We start from the raw sequence: 13,822 nt of genomic DNA, 5'->3' as shown, positions 1-13,822 counted from the left end.
GGGTTCAAGCTATTCTCCTGCCTCAGCCTCCCAAGTAGCTGGGATTACAGGCACACACCACCATACCTGGCTAATTTTTGTATTTTTAGTAGAGATAAGGGTTCATCGTGTTGGCCAGGCTGGTCTCGAACTCCTGACCTCAGGTGATCTGCCCACCTTAGTCTCCCAAAGTGTTGGGATTATGGGCATGAGCCACCGCCCCCGGCAGGATTCACTTATAAAGCTGCTTCTCTATGACTGGCTGTTGCCACAATGCCTCCTGAACCATTCGATACAGACCTATTCTATATTGGTCATTAACTATTTTGAATGGCTTCCTGCAGAGAAAGGGAAGAAAGACCAAAGCAGAAAAAAAAAATATTTCCATGGCCATCCTGTTAAAGAAGAAGAGATCTTTTCAGAAAAGCCCAGAGTGGTTAAAAGTATGGTTTGCAGTAAGTGGCACAAAAATACTTAGAGCCTAGAAGAGACCATAGGATTTGTCCACAAAAGAAATTCAGCGGCCGGGCGCGGCAGCTCATGCCTGTAATCCCAGCCCTTTGGGAGGCCGAGGCGGGGGGATCTCTTGAGATCAGGAGTTCAAGACCAACCTGACCAACAGGGAGAAACCCCGTCTTTACTAAAAATACAAAATTAGCCAGGCATGGTGGCGCATGCCTGTAATCCCGGCTACTCGGGAGGCTGAGGCAGGAGAATCGCTTGAGCCCAAGGGATGGAGAGGTAGAGGTTGCAGTGAGCCAAAATCACGCCATTGCACTCCAGCCTGGGCAACAAGAGCAAAACTCTGTCTCAAAAAAAAAGAAAAAAAAAAAACCAGAAAGAAATTTAGCATGTAGTTCTCCCACCCTCTGCGTCGTCCGGGATGCTCTGACAAATGGAATGCCAGTGTCCCCTGTTCCCTGCAGTGACTCCCTCCTCCGTGGGTCTGACACAGAGCTCACGCCACCCAGGCTCAACACCAGCTTTCAGTTCCACCCATGGCCACTGCGTCTCATGGTCATTTTTCAAAGAGTCTTTGTGTTTGTTCAACCTTCTCCTGCCTTCCCAGGTGGAAGCTCTGCTGGCTTGCTCTCTAGTCCTCTTCCTGCTGAGCCAATCTTCAACCAGGAGACACACTAGAGCCACCAGGACCAGGAAGGCCAGGCCCATCCGAAGGAGATTCTGGGCAGTGTGGTCCCAGAGGGCAAGGTCTGTGGGCAGCAGGAGAACAGGGTGATCGCTGACAGGGATGTAAGGACACCCTCTTTTTTTTTTTTTTGTACACAGAGCCTCAGTCTTGTTGCCCAGGCTGGAGTACAGTGGCGCGATCTCGGCTCACTGCAACCTCCACTTCCCGGGTTCAAGCGATTCTCCTGCCTCAACCACCCAAGTAGCTGGGACTACAGGCACGCACCACCATGCCCGGATAATTTTTTTCTATTTTTAGTAGAGATGGGGTTTCGCCATATCGGCCAGACCAGTCTCAAACTCCTGACCTCAGATGATCTACCTGCCTCGGCCTCCCAAAGGGCTGGGATGACAGGCGTGAGCCACTGCGCCTGGCCAAGGACGCCTCTTGTTCCGTTCATCCCGATCTCCTTCCCAGGTCATTACTCTATGCCCAGCTCCTTCCTTCAGAGCCTATGGCCCCAGGTGTCTACTTACCTTTCTGGAGTCCCGTCTCTGTGGTTAAAAGGCAGGTGTCCCAAGAGTCTGCTGATAATAAGGGAAGTGAAGAAAAGAGAATGATGTTGACGTCTTCCGCCCCCGCCCTCCTTCCCTTGGGTCCACCCCATGACGTTCTGCAGCTTTGCAAGGTCCTACCCTACCCTGCAGGTCCCGGGAGCTTCATCCAGCAGGTAAAGCAGAAGGGTCCACAGATGGACAAACCTGAGGAGGAATTCCAGTCTAGAACTCATGAGCATGTATCTTTGCACAAATCATGTCTTCTATTTTTTTTTTTTTTTGAGATAGAGTCTCGCTCTGTTCCAGCCTCCCGAGTAGCTGGGACTACAGGCACACGCCACCACACCTGGCTAATTTTTTTCATATTTTTAGTAGAGACGGCGTTTTGCCAGCCAGGCTGGTCTCGAACTCCCAATCTCAGATGACCTGCCTGCTTCGGCCTCCCAAAGGGCTGGGATTACAGGCCTTCCAGGCTGGAGCGCAGTGGTGCGATCTCAGCTCACTGCAACCTCAGCCTCCCGAGTTAAGCGATCCTCTTGCCTCAGCCCTGAGTAGCTGTAATTACAGCGTGTGCCACCACGCCCACCTAATGTTTGTATGTTTAGTAGAGAGGGGGTTTCACTGTGTTGGCCAGGCTGGTCTCGATCTCCTGACCTCAAGTGATCCGCCCGCCTCTGCCTTCCAAAGTGCTGGGATTACACGTGGGAACCACACGGCCCAGTCCCTGTCTTCTGTGTAAGCCTCATTTTCCTCATTAAGTCATCATTACCTCTTTCCCCTCACATGTAGTCAAATTCAAAGTCTCACTATTTTTTTTCAATGTCCTAACGGTGCAGCCCCAGCCCCATCCCATCCCCACTGTCATTTTCCAAACATCATTTTCAACCCTCCTGGCCTCATAGTTATTATTTTATTACCACAGTCATCGTCCTGCCCCAGGGCACAGGCAGAGGCCATTTCCTCTCTCTGGAGCCTCCTTTCTCCTGAGAGCCACGTGACTAACTCAAGTCTGAACGCATTTGTTCAGATGCCTTCTCTGTGAGGTCCATCTGGACAACCCTATTTAATACTGCTACCTGCCATTTCAATCCCTGTAAGTCTGTTCTACTTCGTCTTTTCCTTCCATAGCATCATTTCCTCCTATGTGTTATCCTGACATTGATCCATGGTCTGTCTCCTTCTGCTAGAATCTAAGTGCCACAGAGTCAAGATAGTTGCCTGGCTGACTGTTACAGTGTAGTTCACCGTATATACTATGCACTATATATATATATAATTATATATATAATATACACTGTATTATATATGATATACGATATATATAATTATATATAATATACACTGTATTATATATGATATATGATATATAATTATATATATAATATACACTGTATTATATATGATATATAATATACAGTGTATATTTTATGTATTTGTTTTGTTTTGTTTTGTTTTGCTTTTGTTTTTTTTGTGAGATGGAGTCTCGCTCTGTCACCCAGGCTGGAGTGCAGTGGCGCGATCTCAGCTCACTGCAACCTCTGCCTCCCTGGTTCAAGCGATTCTCCTGCCTCAGCCTCCCAAGTAGCTGGGATTACAGGTGAGTACCACCATGCCTGGCTAATTTTTGTATTTTTAGTAGAGATGGGGTTTCACCATGTTGGCCAGGCTGGTCTCAAATTCCTGACCTTGTGATCTGCCTGCCTCAGCCTCCCAAAGTGCTGGGATTACAGGACTGAGCCATGGTGCTCAGCCTAATTTTTGTATTTTTAGTAGAGATGGGGTTTCGCCATGTTGGCCGGGCTGGTCTTGAACTCCTGACCTCAAGTGATGCACCATCCTGGCCTCCCAAAGTGCTGGGATTACAGGCGTGAGCCACCGCGCCCGGCCTCAATGAATATTTTGAATGAATGCCATGTTTTTAGTGTCCCTGGGAGGCTCTGATCTCTCCTCTGCGCTTAGAAGGACTAGTTACTCACCGGCAAAGGTGGGGTCTGTAGGTGCAAGGCTGGTGTTCTCAATGTCGCCTGGAAAAGGAGATAAAGAAAAAAAGTAAGGATTTTGGGTTTCCTCCAGTCTTGCCATTCTTTTTTTTTTTTGAGATGGAATCTTGCTGTGTTGCCCAGGTTGCAGTGCAGTGGTTTGATCTCGGCTCACTGCAACCTCTGCCTCCCGGGTTCAAGCGATTCTCCTGCCTCAGCCTCCTGAGTAGCTGGGACTACAGGTGTCCGCCACTCCGTCTGGTTAATTTTTGTATTTTTAGTAGAGACAGGGTTTCACCGTCTTGGCCAGGCTGGTCTCGAACTCCTGACCTCGTGATCTGCCCGCCTTACCATTCCTTTCTCTGCTCCCTCCTCCTTCCTGCTTCTGGTGTTCTTCCTCACATGACCAACTGGGCTCCCGGGAAGTGGACGTCCCTTGGACACCCTCCCCATCACTCTCTGGGCATCCCTTAGGGCTCCGGGTAGGACATGGCGGCGGGGGCTGTGGGGAATTGAGCATTTCCTCACCTGTGACCAGGAGCTTCACTGGCTCACTGGGGAAAGACCAGGCATAGTTGTTATAGGAGCCAAAACATCGGTATGACCCTCTGTGGGCTGTGGTCACAGGGCCCATGGGGAACTCTGCCTGGACCTTCCCGTAGCTGCGCTGCACGTCTCTGGATCTTCCCTCCTTGAGCAGTAAGAACATGCTTGTTGCTGTGTCTAGACGGCAGTAGAAGGTCACCTTCTCACCCGAGGTCACTTCGGGTCCAGGATGAACCGAGAGGGTGGGTGTGTCATACATTTCTATGAGAGAAGGTGGGGCCACCGCACCAGAAACTCAGAGATGAGCAGCCAGCTATTTGTATATTTTCTCCTTTCTTTTCTTTTCTTGTTTTTTTTTTTTTTTTTTTTTTTTTTTTTTGAGACGGAGTCTCGCTCTGTCGCCAGGCTGGAGTGCAGTGGCGCGATCTTGGCTCACTGCAACCTCCGCCTCCTGGGTTCAAGCGTTTCTCCTGCCTCAGCCTCCCAAGTAGCTGGGACTGCAGCGGCCTGCCACCATGCCTGGCAGCCAGCTTTTTTTTTTTTTTTTTTTTTTTTTTTTATTTTTTTTTTTTGTTAAATTAACACAAAAGAAGATTTACCAATCTAAACCTTTTTTTTTTTTTTTTGAGACGGAATCTTGCTCTGTCACCCAGGCTGGAGTGCAGTGGCACAATCTCGGCTCACTGCAACCTCTACCTCCTGGGTTCATGCCATTCTCCTTCCTCAGCCTCCCGAGTAGCTGGGACTATAGGTGCTCGCCACTACGCCCGGCTAGTTTTTTGTATTCTTTAGTAGAAACGGGGTTTCACTGTGTTAGCCAGGATGGTCTCGATCTCCTGACCTCGTGATTCACCCGCCTTGGCCTCCCAAAGTGCTGGGATTACAGGCGTGAGCCACCGCGCCCGGCCGCTAAACCATTTTTTAAAATGGTACAGGGTCTTGCTCTGTTCCCCAGGCTGGAGTGCCATGGCACTATCTTGGCTCACTGAAGCCTCGACCTCCTGGGTCAGGAGTTTGAAACCAGCCTGGTCAACATGGTGAAACCCCGTCTCTACTAAAAATGCAAAAATTAGCCGGGTGTGGTGGCCCATGCCTCTAATCCCAACTACTTGGGAGGCTGAGGCAGGAGAATTGCTTGAATCCGGGAGGCAGAGGTTGCAGTGAGCTGAGATTGCACCACTACACTGCAGCGAGGGTGTCTCAAAAAAAAAAAAAAGCTAAATTTTGTTTTTTAGAAAAACACCACCTGGCCAGGCGCGATGGCTCACACCTGTAATCCCAGCACTTTGGGAGGCTGAGGCGGGCAGATCACCTGAGGTCAGGAGTTTGAGACCACCCTGGTCAACATAGTGAAACCCTGTCTCTACCAAAAATACAAAAATTGGCGTGGTGGTGGTCGCCTGTAATCCCAGCTACTTGGGAAGCTGAGGCTGGAGAATCACTTGAACCCAGGAGGTGGAGGTTGCAGTGATGGGAGACTGCACCATTGCACTCCAACCTGGGTGACAAGAGTGAAACTCTTCTCAAAACAAACACAAAAACCCCACCACCTGTGATGGGTGAGGGAAGCAAAGTGTTAGCCACTGCGCCTGGCCACAGGCGTTGTTTTTGAGGACGTTCCTCAGTCATACCCCTGCACACAAATATCTATCTCAGAATCTGTGTCTTGGAGAACTTGACCGAGGACACATCTGCTCATAGGACATAGAGACACTGTCTGCAGACAACGCCTTGTAGGCTGAGATTGTGATGCGGATCACCCCTCCTCCAACCTCCTACCGAGACAAGCAGTGTCTGAGTGGGGCTTGGAAGAGTTTATAGATGATGCTCCATCCCGCATGCAGACTGAGCTCACTCTCCAGTTAGAGAACCGGACAGTTACCTGTTACCACCAGATCCAGCAAGTCGCTGCGCTCTGACCAGAGCTCCCCAACCCGATAGATGCAGCTGTATCGCCCTGCCTTGCGGGAGTTCATGTCCGGGATGTGGAATTTGACTCCATTAATCCGTTCAGGCGGTTTTGGTCTCTCCACGGCAAAAAGGCTTCCTTCAAAATGCAGCTGGTATTCAACAGCTCCATAACTTCCCTGGCAACAGAGGGTCGCTTGCTTTTCCTTCGGAACCATGTAAGTGGATTCGGCCCTGATGATGGGTTTTGGGAGAGTCTCTGGAAGGGAATCAGAGGCTGGAGTTCCAGCTGAGCCCCGTCCCCCCAACCGTAGGCTCCACCCTGCTGCTGGCCCCAGGCCCTCCTGGGGAGCCAGCACCCCGCCCCCTCTCCCCAGCTGTGCTTAGGTGGACGGTGCTTGGCCTGAACCCGAAAGAGTGACCCTGGGCTCTGAAGGAAGGACTCACGCTTCCGGGCGCTGATTCTCTGGCTCAGACACAGCCCTGGAAGACGGGAATAATGAGACCTGTTGCCTCCCAGGCACACCCTGATCCCATTCCCCTTCCATGCAGGAACTCACCGAGGCAGAGCAGGGCACGGAGTGTGGAAGGCATCGCTCAGATTCTACCGGCCGAGTGCTGAGCAGCGGGGTGGGGACTGAGCCCAGCGGGCCAGGGAGATGCACAGGAAGTGGTGGGTGAGCCCCAGCGCCCATCGCCAGGAAGCTTTCATGTTGACTTTTTTCATTAGAACGTTCACCACTCACCCTCCACCTCTGACCATGAGCCCACGGAAAGGCCATGGTCCCTCTGACACATCTGCGGTCTAGCCAGCTCCTCTGACACTTGTCTGCTCAGCCTGAAATGCATTTCTGGGTCAGCTTCTCAATTCTGCAATGTGAAGGTGGTACCCAGAGCTGACCGTGAGAAGTCAGGCCTAATGACGCTCAGAGGAAACCCCCTGAGAATCGTATAAAAACACAGGGAATTGCACAGTGAGATACTGGAACAGGAATGAAAAGAAATTAAAGAAGTGTCACAGAACGAGCCGCAGACAAAACTCCTCAGACACCGGATTAAAGAAGGAAGAGGTTTTTTATTTGGCCGGGAGCGTCGGCAGACTCACGTCTTAAGAGCCGAGCTCCTCAAAAAAAGAAACGCTTGGCCTTTTTAAAGGCTTACAACTCTAAGGGGTCCACGTGAAAGGGTCGTGATAAATTGAGCAAGCGTGGGAAACGTGACTGGGGACTACATGCATCAGGTAACAGAACAAAAAGTTTTACAATGCTTTTTTCATACAGTGTCTGGAGTTTACAGATAACACAAGTAGTTTAGGTCAGGAGTTGATGTTATTATTATTCCTTCTTTTTTTTTTTTTTCAGAAGGAGTCTCACTTTGTCTCCCAGGCTGGAGTGTGGTGGCGCGATCTCGGCTCACTGCAAGCTCCGCCTCCCGGGTTCACGCCATTCTCCTGCCTCAGCCTCCCAGTAGCTGGGACTACAGGCGCCCGCCACCACGCCCGGCTAATTTTTTGTATTTTTAGTAGAGACGGGGTTTCACCGTGTTAGCCAGGATGGTCTCAATCTCCTGACCTCGTGATCCGCCCGCCTCGGCCTCCCAAAGTGCTGGGATTACAGGCGTGAGCCACCGCGCCCGGCCTATTATTCCTTTTTTTAACTCCTAGGGCCGGGTGGTGGTGCCAAGGTTGTCTGGCTATTTATCTTACTTTTGCTTCTTTCTAACTTTTTGCTTTCTGTCTCCTCCTGTCTTGGGAACTAGGCAAGGTTGGGGGAGGAGGGCAGCAGGAGGAGTAGTGGTCTCCTCCTTCCTTAATAGCAAAAGCTCAGTTGTATGTAAGAAAACCCAGTTCCCCCTGAGGAAGAGAAAGAGGTGGAATCCTTTAAAAATTAGCTTGCCTGGCTCAAGCCTGTAATCCCAGCACTTTGGGAGGCCGAGACGGGTGGATCACGAGGTCAGGAGATCGAGACCATCCTGGCTAACACGGTGAAACCCCGTCTCTACTAAAAAATACAAAAAACTAGCCGGGCGAGGTGGCGGGCGCCTGTAGTCCCAGCTAGTCGGGAGGCTGAGGCAGGAGAATGGCGTAAACCCGGGAGGCGGAGCTTGCAGTGAGCTGAGATCCGGCCACTGCACTCCAGCCTGGGCGACAGAGCGAGACTCCGTCTCAAAAAAAAAAAAAAATTAGCTGCCTGTTTTTCTGTCTGTGGCTAGCGAGCCTTATCTCTCTCTTCCCAGGCATTGTGAAGACCCCGTTTCTCCAGCTGTGCAGCCACAAGGTCACTAGGCAGATAAACTCAAGTCGCAAAACATGTTTTTCCTTGAAAAGTACGAAAGAATGTAACGCATATCTCAAAGGAATAACCGTCTTTGTTTCTCACTTCTGTAATATGCTTCCCCCTGCACAGATCTCCCCCGGCCCCATGAAATGCTTAAAAGGTAACCGGACTGTTTGTTCGGAGCTCAGTCTTTTTGGATGTTGATCTGACTGCACCTAACGGAGGAGACCGCCCCTCACATTGTCTTATGCCCAATTTCTGCTTCCAAAGAAAGAAGTAAAAACTAAAAGGCAGAAATGAAATCCACAGGCAGCCAGCCCGGCGCCGCACCCTGGGCCTGGTAGTTAAAGATCGATCCCTGACCTAATTGGTTCTGTTATCTATAGATTACAGACATTGTATAGAAATGCACTGTGAAAATCCCTATCTTGGGCCGGGCGCGGTGACTCATGCCTGTAATCCCAGCACTTTGGGAGGCTGAGACAGGCAGATCACGAGGTCAGGAGATCGAGACCATCCTGGCTAACACGATGAAACCCCATCTCTACTAAAAAAAAATACAAAAAATTAGCCGGATGCGGTGGCGGGAGCCTGTAGTCCCAGTTACACGGGAGGCTGAGGCAGGAGAATGGGAGACTCTCTCAAAAAAAAAAAGAAAAAGAAAAAAAAAGAAAATCCCGATCTTGTTTTGTTCCAGTCTAATTGATCTAATTACCAGTGCAGGAGTTTGAGACCAGCCTGACCAACATGGAGAAACCCGTCTCTACTACAAATACAAAATTAGCCAGGCGTGGTGGGGCCTACATACCGGTGGGCATGTACCCGGTCACGTACCCCCTGCTTGCTCAATCGATCAGGACCCTCTCATATGCACCCCCTTAGAGTTGTGAGCCCTTAAAAGGACAGGAATTGCTCGCTCGGGGAGCTCAGCTCTTGAGACAGGAGTCTTGCCGATGTCCCCTGGCCCAATAAACCCCTTCCTTCTTTAACTCGGTGTCTGAGGAGTTTTGTCTGCCGCTCGTCCTGCTACACACCTAAATAATAATAATAATACATCCTCCTCAACCCCTCGGTCTCTCTGATTCCTAAATTATCCCGCAACGATACCATCTCACACCAGTCAGAATGACCATTACTGAAAAGTCAGAAATTAACAGATGCTGGTGAGATTGTGGAGCAAAGGGGACACTTACTTTTTATTTTTTAATTTTTTTGTTTTCTGAGACCATGTCTTGCTCTTGTTGCCCAGGCTGGAGTGCAGTGGCACGATCTTGGCTCACTGCAACCTCCGCCGCCCAGGTTCAAACGATTCTCCTGCCTCAGCCTCCCTAGTAGCTGGGATTACAGGCATGCCCCACTACGCCTGGCTAATTTTGTATTTTTAGTAGAGATGGGGTTTCTCCATGTTGGTCAGGCTGGTCTCAAACTCCTGACCTCAGGTAATCTGCCCGCCTCGGCCTCCCAAATTGCTGGAATTACAGGCGTGAGCCACCGTGCCCGGCCCCAAAGGGGACACTGATATACTGTTGGTGGGCGTGTAAATTAGTTCAGCCACTGTGGAAAGCAGTTAGGAGATGTTTCAGAGCACTATAAACAGAGTTACCATTCAGCCCAGCCATCCCATTACTGGGTATATATCCAAAGGAAAATAAATCATTCTACCAAAAAGACATATGCACTTGTATGTTTGTTGCAGCAGGATTCACAATAGGAAAGACATGGCATCAACTCAGTGCCCATCAGAGGTGGATTGGATAAAGACAATGCGTTATGTATACACCGCAGAATGCTATACGGCCTTGAAAAATCACAAGGTTATGTCCGTTGCAGCAACATGGATGCAGCTGGAGGCCATTATCCTAAATGAGTTAACACAGAAACAGAAAACCAAATACTGGCCAGACACGGTGGCTCACGCCTGTCATTCCAGTACTTTGGGAGGCTGAGACAGGTGGATTGCCTGAGGTCGGGAGCTTGAGACCAGCCTGACTAACATGTGGAAACCCTGTCTCTACTAAAAATACAAAATTAGCTGGGCGTGGTGGCACATTCCTGTAATCACAGCTACTCAGGAGGCTGAGGTAGGAGAATTTCTTGAATCTGGGAGGTGGAGGTTGCGGTGAGCCGAGATGGCGCCATTGCACTCCAACCCGGGCAACAAGAGTGAAACTCCATCTAAAGAAAAAAAAAAACCACATACCACATGTTCTCACTTATAAGTGAGAGCTAAACATTGGGTAAGGAGGGGAGCAAGGCTTGAAAATTTACCTATTTAGTAATATGCTCACTACTTGGGTGACTGGATCATTAGTGCAAGCCTCAACATCCTGCAATATACTCATTAAAAAACTGCACATGTATCTGCTGAATCTAAAAAGATAAAAATAGGGGTTTTAACGCTGGCTCCTCTGTGTACAGCATACATATGCTTGGATAAGTTAATTGGTTTAATCAGAATGGAATGATAACAGTCTTCTTCAAAGATAGTGCTATAATGTTTCAATAAAATAAACGTGAAAAGAAAAGCTTTTCATTCAAAGAACTTCATAAGAAAAGAAACATTTCCTTTCTTTTTTTTTTTTTTTTTTTTGAGACAGAGTCTTGCTCTGTCCCCCAGGCTGTGGTGCAGTGGTGCGATCTTTGTTCACTGCAACCTCCGTCTCCCAGGTTCAAGCGATTCTCTTGCCTCAGCCTCCCGAGTAGCTGGGACTACAGACACCCAATACCACGCCCGGCTCATTTTTGTACTTTTAGTAGAGACGGGGTTTCACCACGTTGGCCAGGCTGGTCTTGATTTCCTGACCTCAAGTGAATCTTCCCACCTCGGCCTCCCAAAGTGCTGGGATTACAGGTGTGAACCACCACGCCCGGCCAAGAAACATATCTTTTAAGTAAGTAACTAACTCCACTTAATAAAAAAAATTCTATGCAGAAGTTGTTAAGATCTACAGTAAGAACAAATGTTCTATCTGTGACATTGTGAAGAAGAAAAAAGAAATCCATGCGTTTTATATATATATATAGTTTTATATATTTATATATATTATATTTTTTATATATAATATTTATATATATATATATGTACACACACTATGCAAAGTTTTCAGCATTCACTGGGGCCTTGGAATGTATCCTGGTGGATACAGGTAACTACTGTACAAGACTAGTTGTATCTTCTTGGGGCAAACAAATGTGCTAATTCTTTTTTTTTTTTCTTTAAGATGGCGTCTCACTCTGTCCCTCAAACTGGGGTGCAATGGTGTGATCTCGGCTCACTGCAACCTCCACCTCCTGGGTTTAAGGAATTCTCCTGTCGTAGCCTCCTGAGTAGCTGGGATTACAGGTGCATGCCACCACACCCGACTAATTTTTGTATTTTTAATAGAGACAGGGTTTCACCATGTTGGCCAGGCTGGTCTCAAACTCCTGACCTCAAGTGATCGGCCCACCTTGGCCTCCCAAAGTGCTGGGATTACAGGCGTGAGCCAGGTCCTCACACCTGAGCCCCCCTCTCAGCCATAACATAGTTACCTTCACCAAATAAATATAAGAATACTTTTTTTATTATTATTTTGAGCTTTTAATTGTGACATAATTCCAGACTTACAAAAAAACTGGCAAAAATAGTTTAAAGAATTTCTGGCGAGGCACAGTGGCTCACACCTGTAGTCCTAGCACTTTGGGAGGCTGAGGTGGATGAATTGCTTGGGACCAGTCTGGGAAAAAAAAAATGCAAAAAATTAGTCAGGTGTGGTGCTGCGTGCCTGTAGTCCCAGCTACTTGGGAGGCTGAGGTGAGAGGGTCATCAGAGCCTAGGGAGGTAGAAGCTGCAGTCAGCCATGATCGTGCCACTGCACTCTAGCCTGGGTGACAGAGTGAGACCCTCTCTTTAAAAAAAAAAAAAAATTCTGTAATTTTTTCATCCAGATTTCCCCAAAGTTAGCATTTTACTCCATTTGCTGCATCATTCAGCCTTTCTCCCTCTCTCTCCCCCAAAAAAAGTGTGTCTAATTTGCATATGATGCCCTAAACCTCTAATCACTTCAGGTTATAGTTCCTAAAACCAAGGACATTCTGCTATGTTACTGATGTTCAAGGTCAAGAAATATCACTGATATGGCACTATTGTCTGATCTATCCACTTTATTCAAATGTCACCACTTGTTTTACCAGTGATATGTATTTGGTTTAGGATTTAATTCAAGATTACACAATTTATTTAATTGTCATGTCTTTTTTTGTGTGTGTGTGAGATGGAGTCTTGCTCTGTTGCCCAGGCTGGAGTGCAGTGGTGCAATCTCAGCTCACTGCAACCTCTGCCTCCTGCGTTCAAGCGATTCTCCTGCTTCAGCTTCCTGAGTAGCTGGGATTATAGGCACCCACAACCGCGCCCAGCTAATTTTTGTATTTCTAGCAGAGATGGGATTTCGTCACGTTGGCCAGGCTGGTTTTGAACTGCTGACCTCAGTTTATCCGCCCACCTCGGCCTCCCAAAGTGCTGGGATTACAGGCATGAGTCACTGTGCCTGGCCTCTTTTAAAAAATAAAACTACAGACTTTATTCTGATTTCACCAGTTTTTCCACTAACATCCTTTCTTCGCTCCAGGAGCTCAAGTGATCCACCTGCCTCGGCCTCCCTAGGTATTGGGATTACAGGTGTGAGCCATCTGGATCTATTTAATTCAGCCTTAAGCCCACATCTGCATTCCTGGGACTGTCCCTATCTACAGGCTGTAAGCCATGTTTGAGATGATGAATTTCAAGCCATGACTCAACCACTTAAGTGGTAAGTGACACAGAGGATATTACTAATCATTTTTTTTTTTTTTTTTTGAGAATGAGTCTTGCTCTGTCACCCAGGCTAGAGTGCAGTGGCGCGATCTCGGCTCACTGCAAGCTCTGCCTCCCAGGTTCACACCATTCTCCTGCCTCAGCCTCCCGAATAGCTGGGACTACAGGCACCCGCCACTACACCCAGGTAATTTTTTTTTTTTTTTTTGTAATTTTTTTTTTTTAGTAGAGATGGGGTTTCATCATGTTAGCCAGGATGGTCTTGATCTCCTGACCTTGTGATCCGCCTGTCTTGGCCTCCCAAAGTGCTGGGATTACAGGTGTGAGCCACCGCACCTGGCCTTTTTTTGGTATTTAAAAATACAACTTTATTGAGATATAATTTACATGCCATAAAATTACCCATTAAAAATGCATAATTTAATGGCTTAGATTTGGTGGTATTCAAAGAGTTGGTGCAACCGTCAACACAGTCTAATTTTAGAATGTTGTCATCACTGCCCTTCAGAACCCCAGGCCCATCAGCTGCCCATCACCATGATCCCCTCACTTTCCCGGCCCTAGGCAACCACTCATCTACTCTCTCTAAAGACCACAAGGTACTTCTCAAAAATTGTGGCAAAATATACATAACATCAATTTTAATATTTATAAAG

At 48.1% G+C, this 13,822-nt stretch overlaps 1 protein-coding gene across 5 annotated transcripts; it reads right to left on the bottom strand.

Moving 5' to 3' along the window:
* Positions 1–801: 801 nt before the first annotated feature.
* On the bottom strand, positions 802–6,729 carry NCR1 (natural cytotoxicity triggering receptor 1). Of its 5 annotated transcripts, none has more exons than XM_025368171.1 (7): positions 6,659–6,729; positions 6,546–6,581; positions 6,073–6,357; positions 4,173–4,451; positions 3,642–3,689; positions 1,645–1,695; positions 802–1,190 (listed from the first exon to the last, which is right to left on the bottom strand). In XM_025368171.1, the coding sequence occupies exons 1-7, from the start codon at positions 6,690–6,692 to the stop codon at positions 826–828; spliced, it is 1,098 nt and encodes a 365-aa protein (XP_025223956.1). In that variant the 5' UTR covers positions 6,693–6,729; the 3' UTR covers positions 802–825. The 5 variants fall into 5 exon arrangements, with proteins under 5 accessions (XP_025223956.1, XP_025223957.1, XP_025223958.1 ...); XM_025368172.1 differs by having other exon boundaries at positions 1,645–1,692; XM_025368173.1 differs by lacking the exon at positions 1,645–1,695.
* Positions 6,730–13,822: the final 7,093 nt, after the last annotated feature.

The sequence above is a fragment of the Theropithecus gelada genome, chromosome 19 (assembly GCF_003255815.1).
Source record: "Theropithecus gelada isolate Dixy chromosome 19, Tgel_1.0, whole genome shotgun sequence".
NCBI classification, from domain to species: domain Eukaryota; kingdom Metazoa; phylum Chordata; class Mammalia; order Primates; family Cercopithecidae; genus Theropithecus; species Theropithecus gelada.
This window is presented reverse-complemented; position numbering and strand designations above follow the sequence as displayed.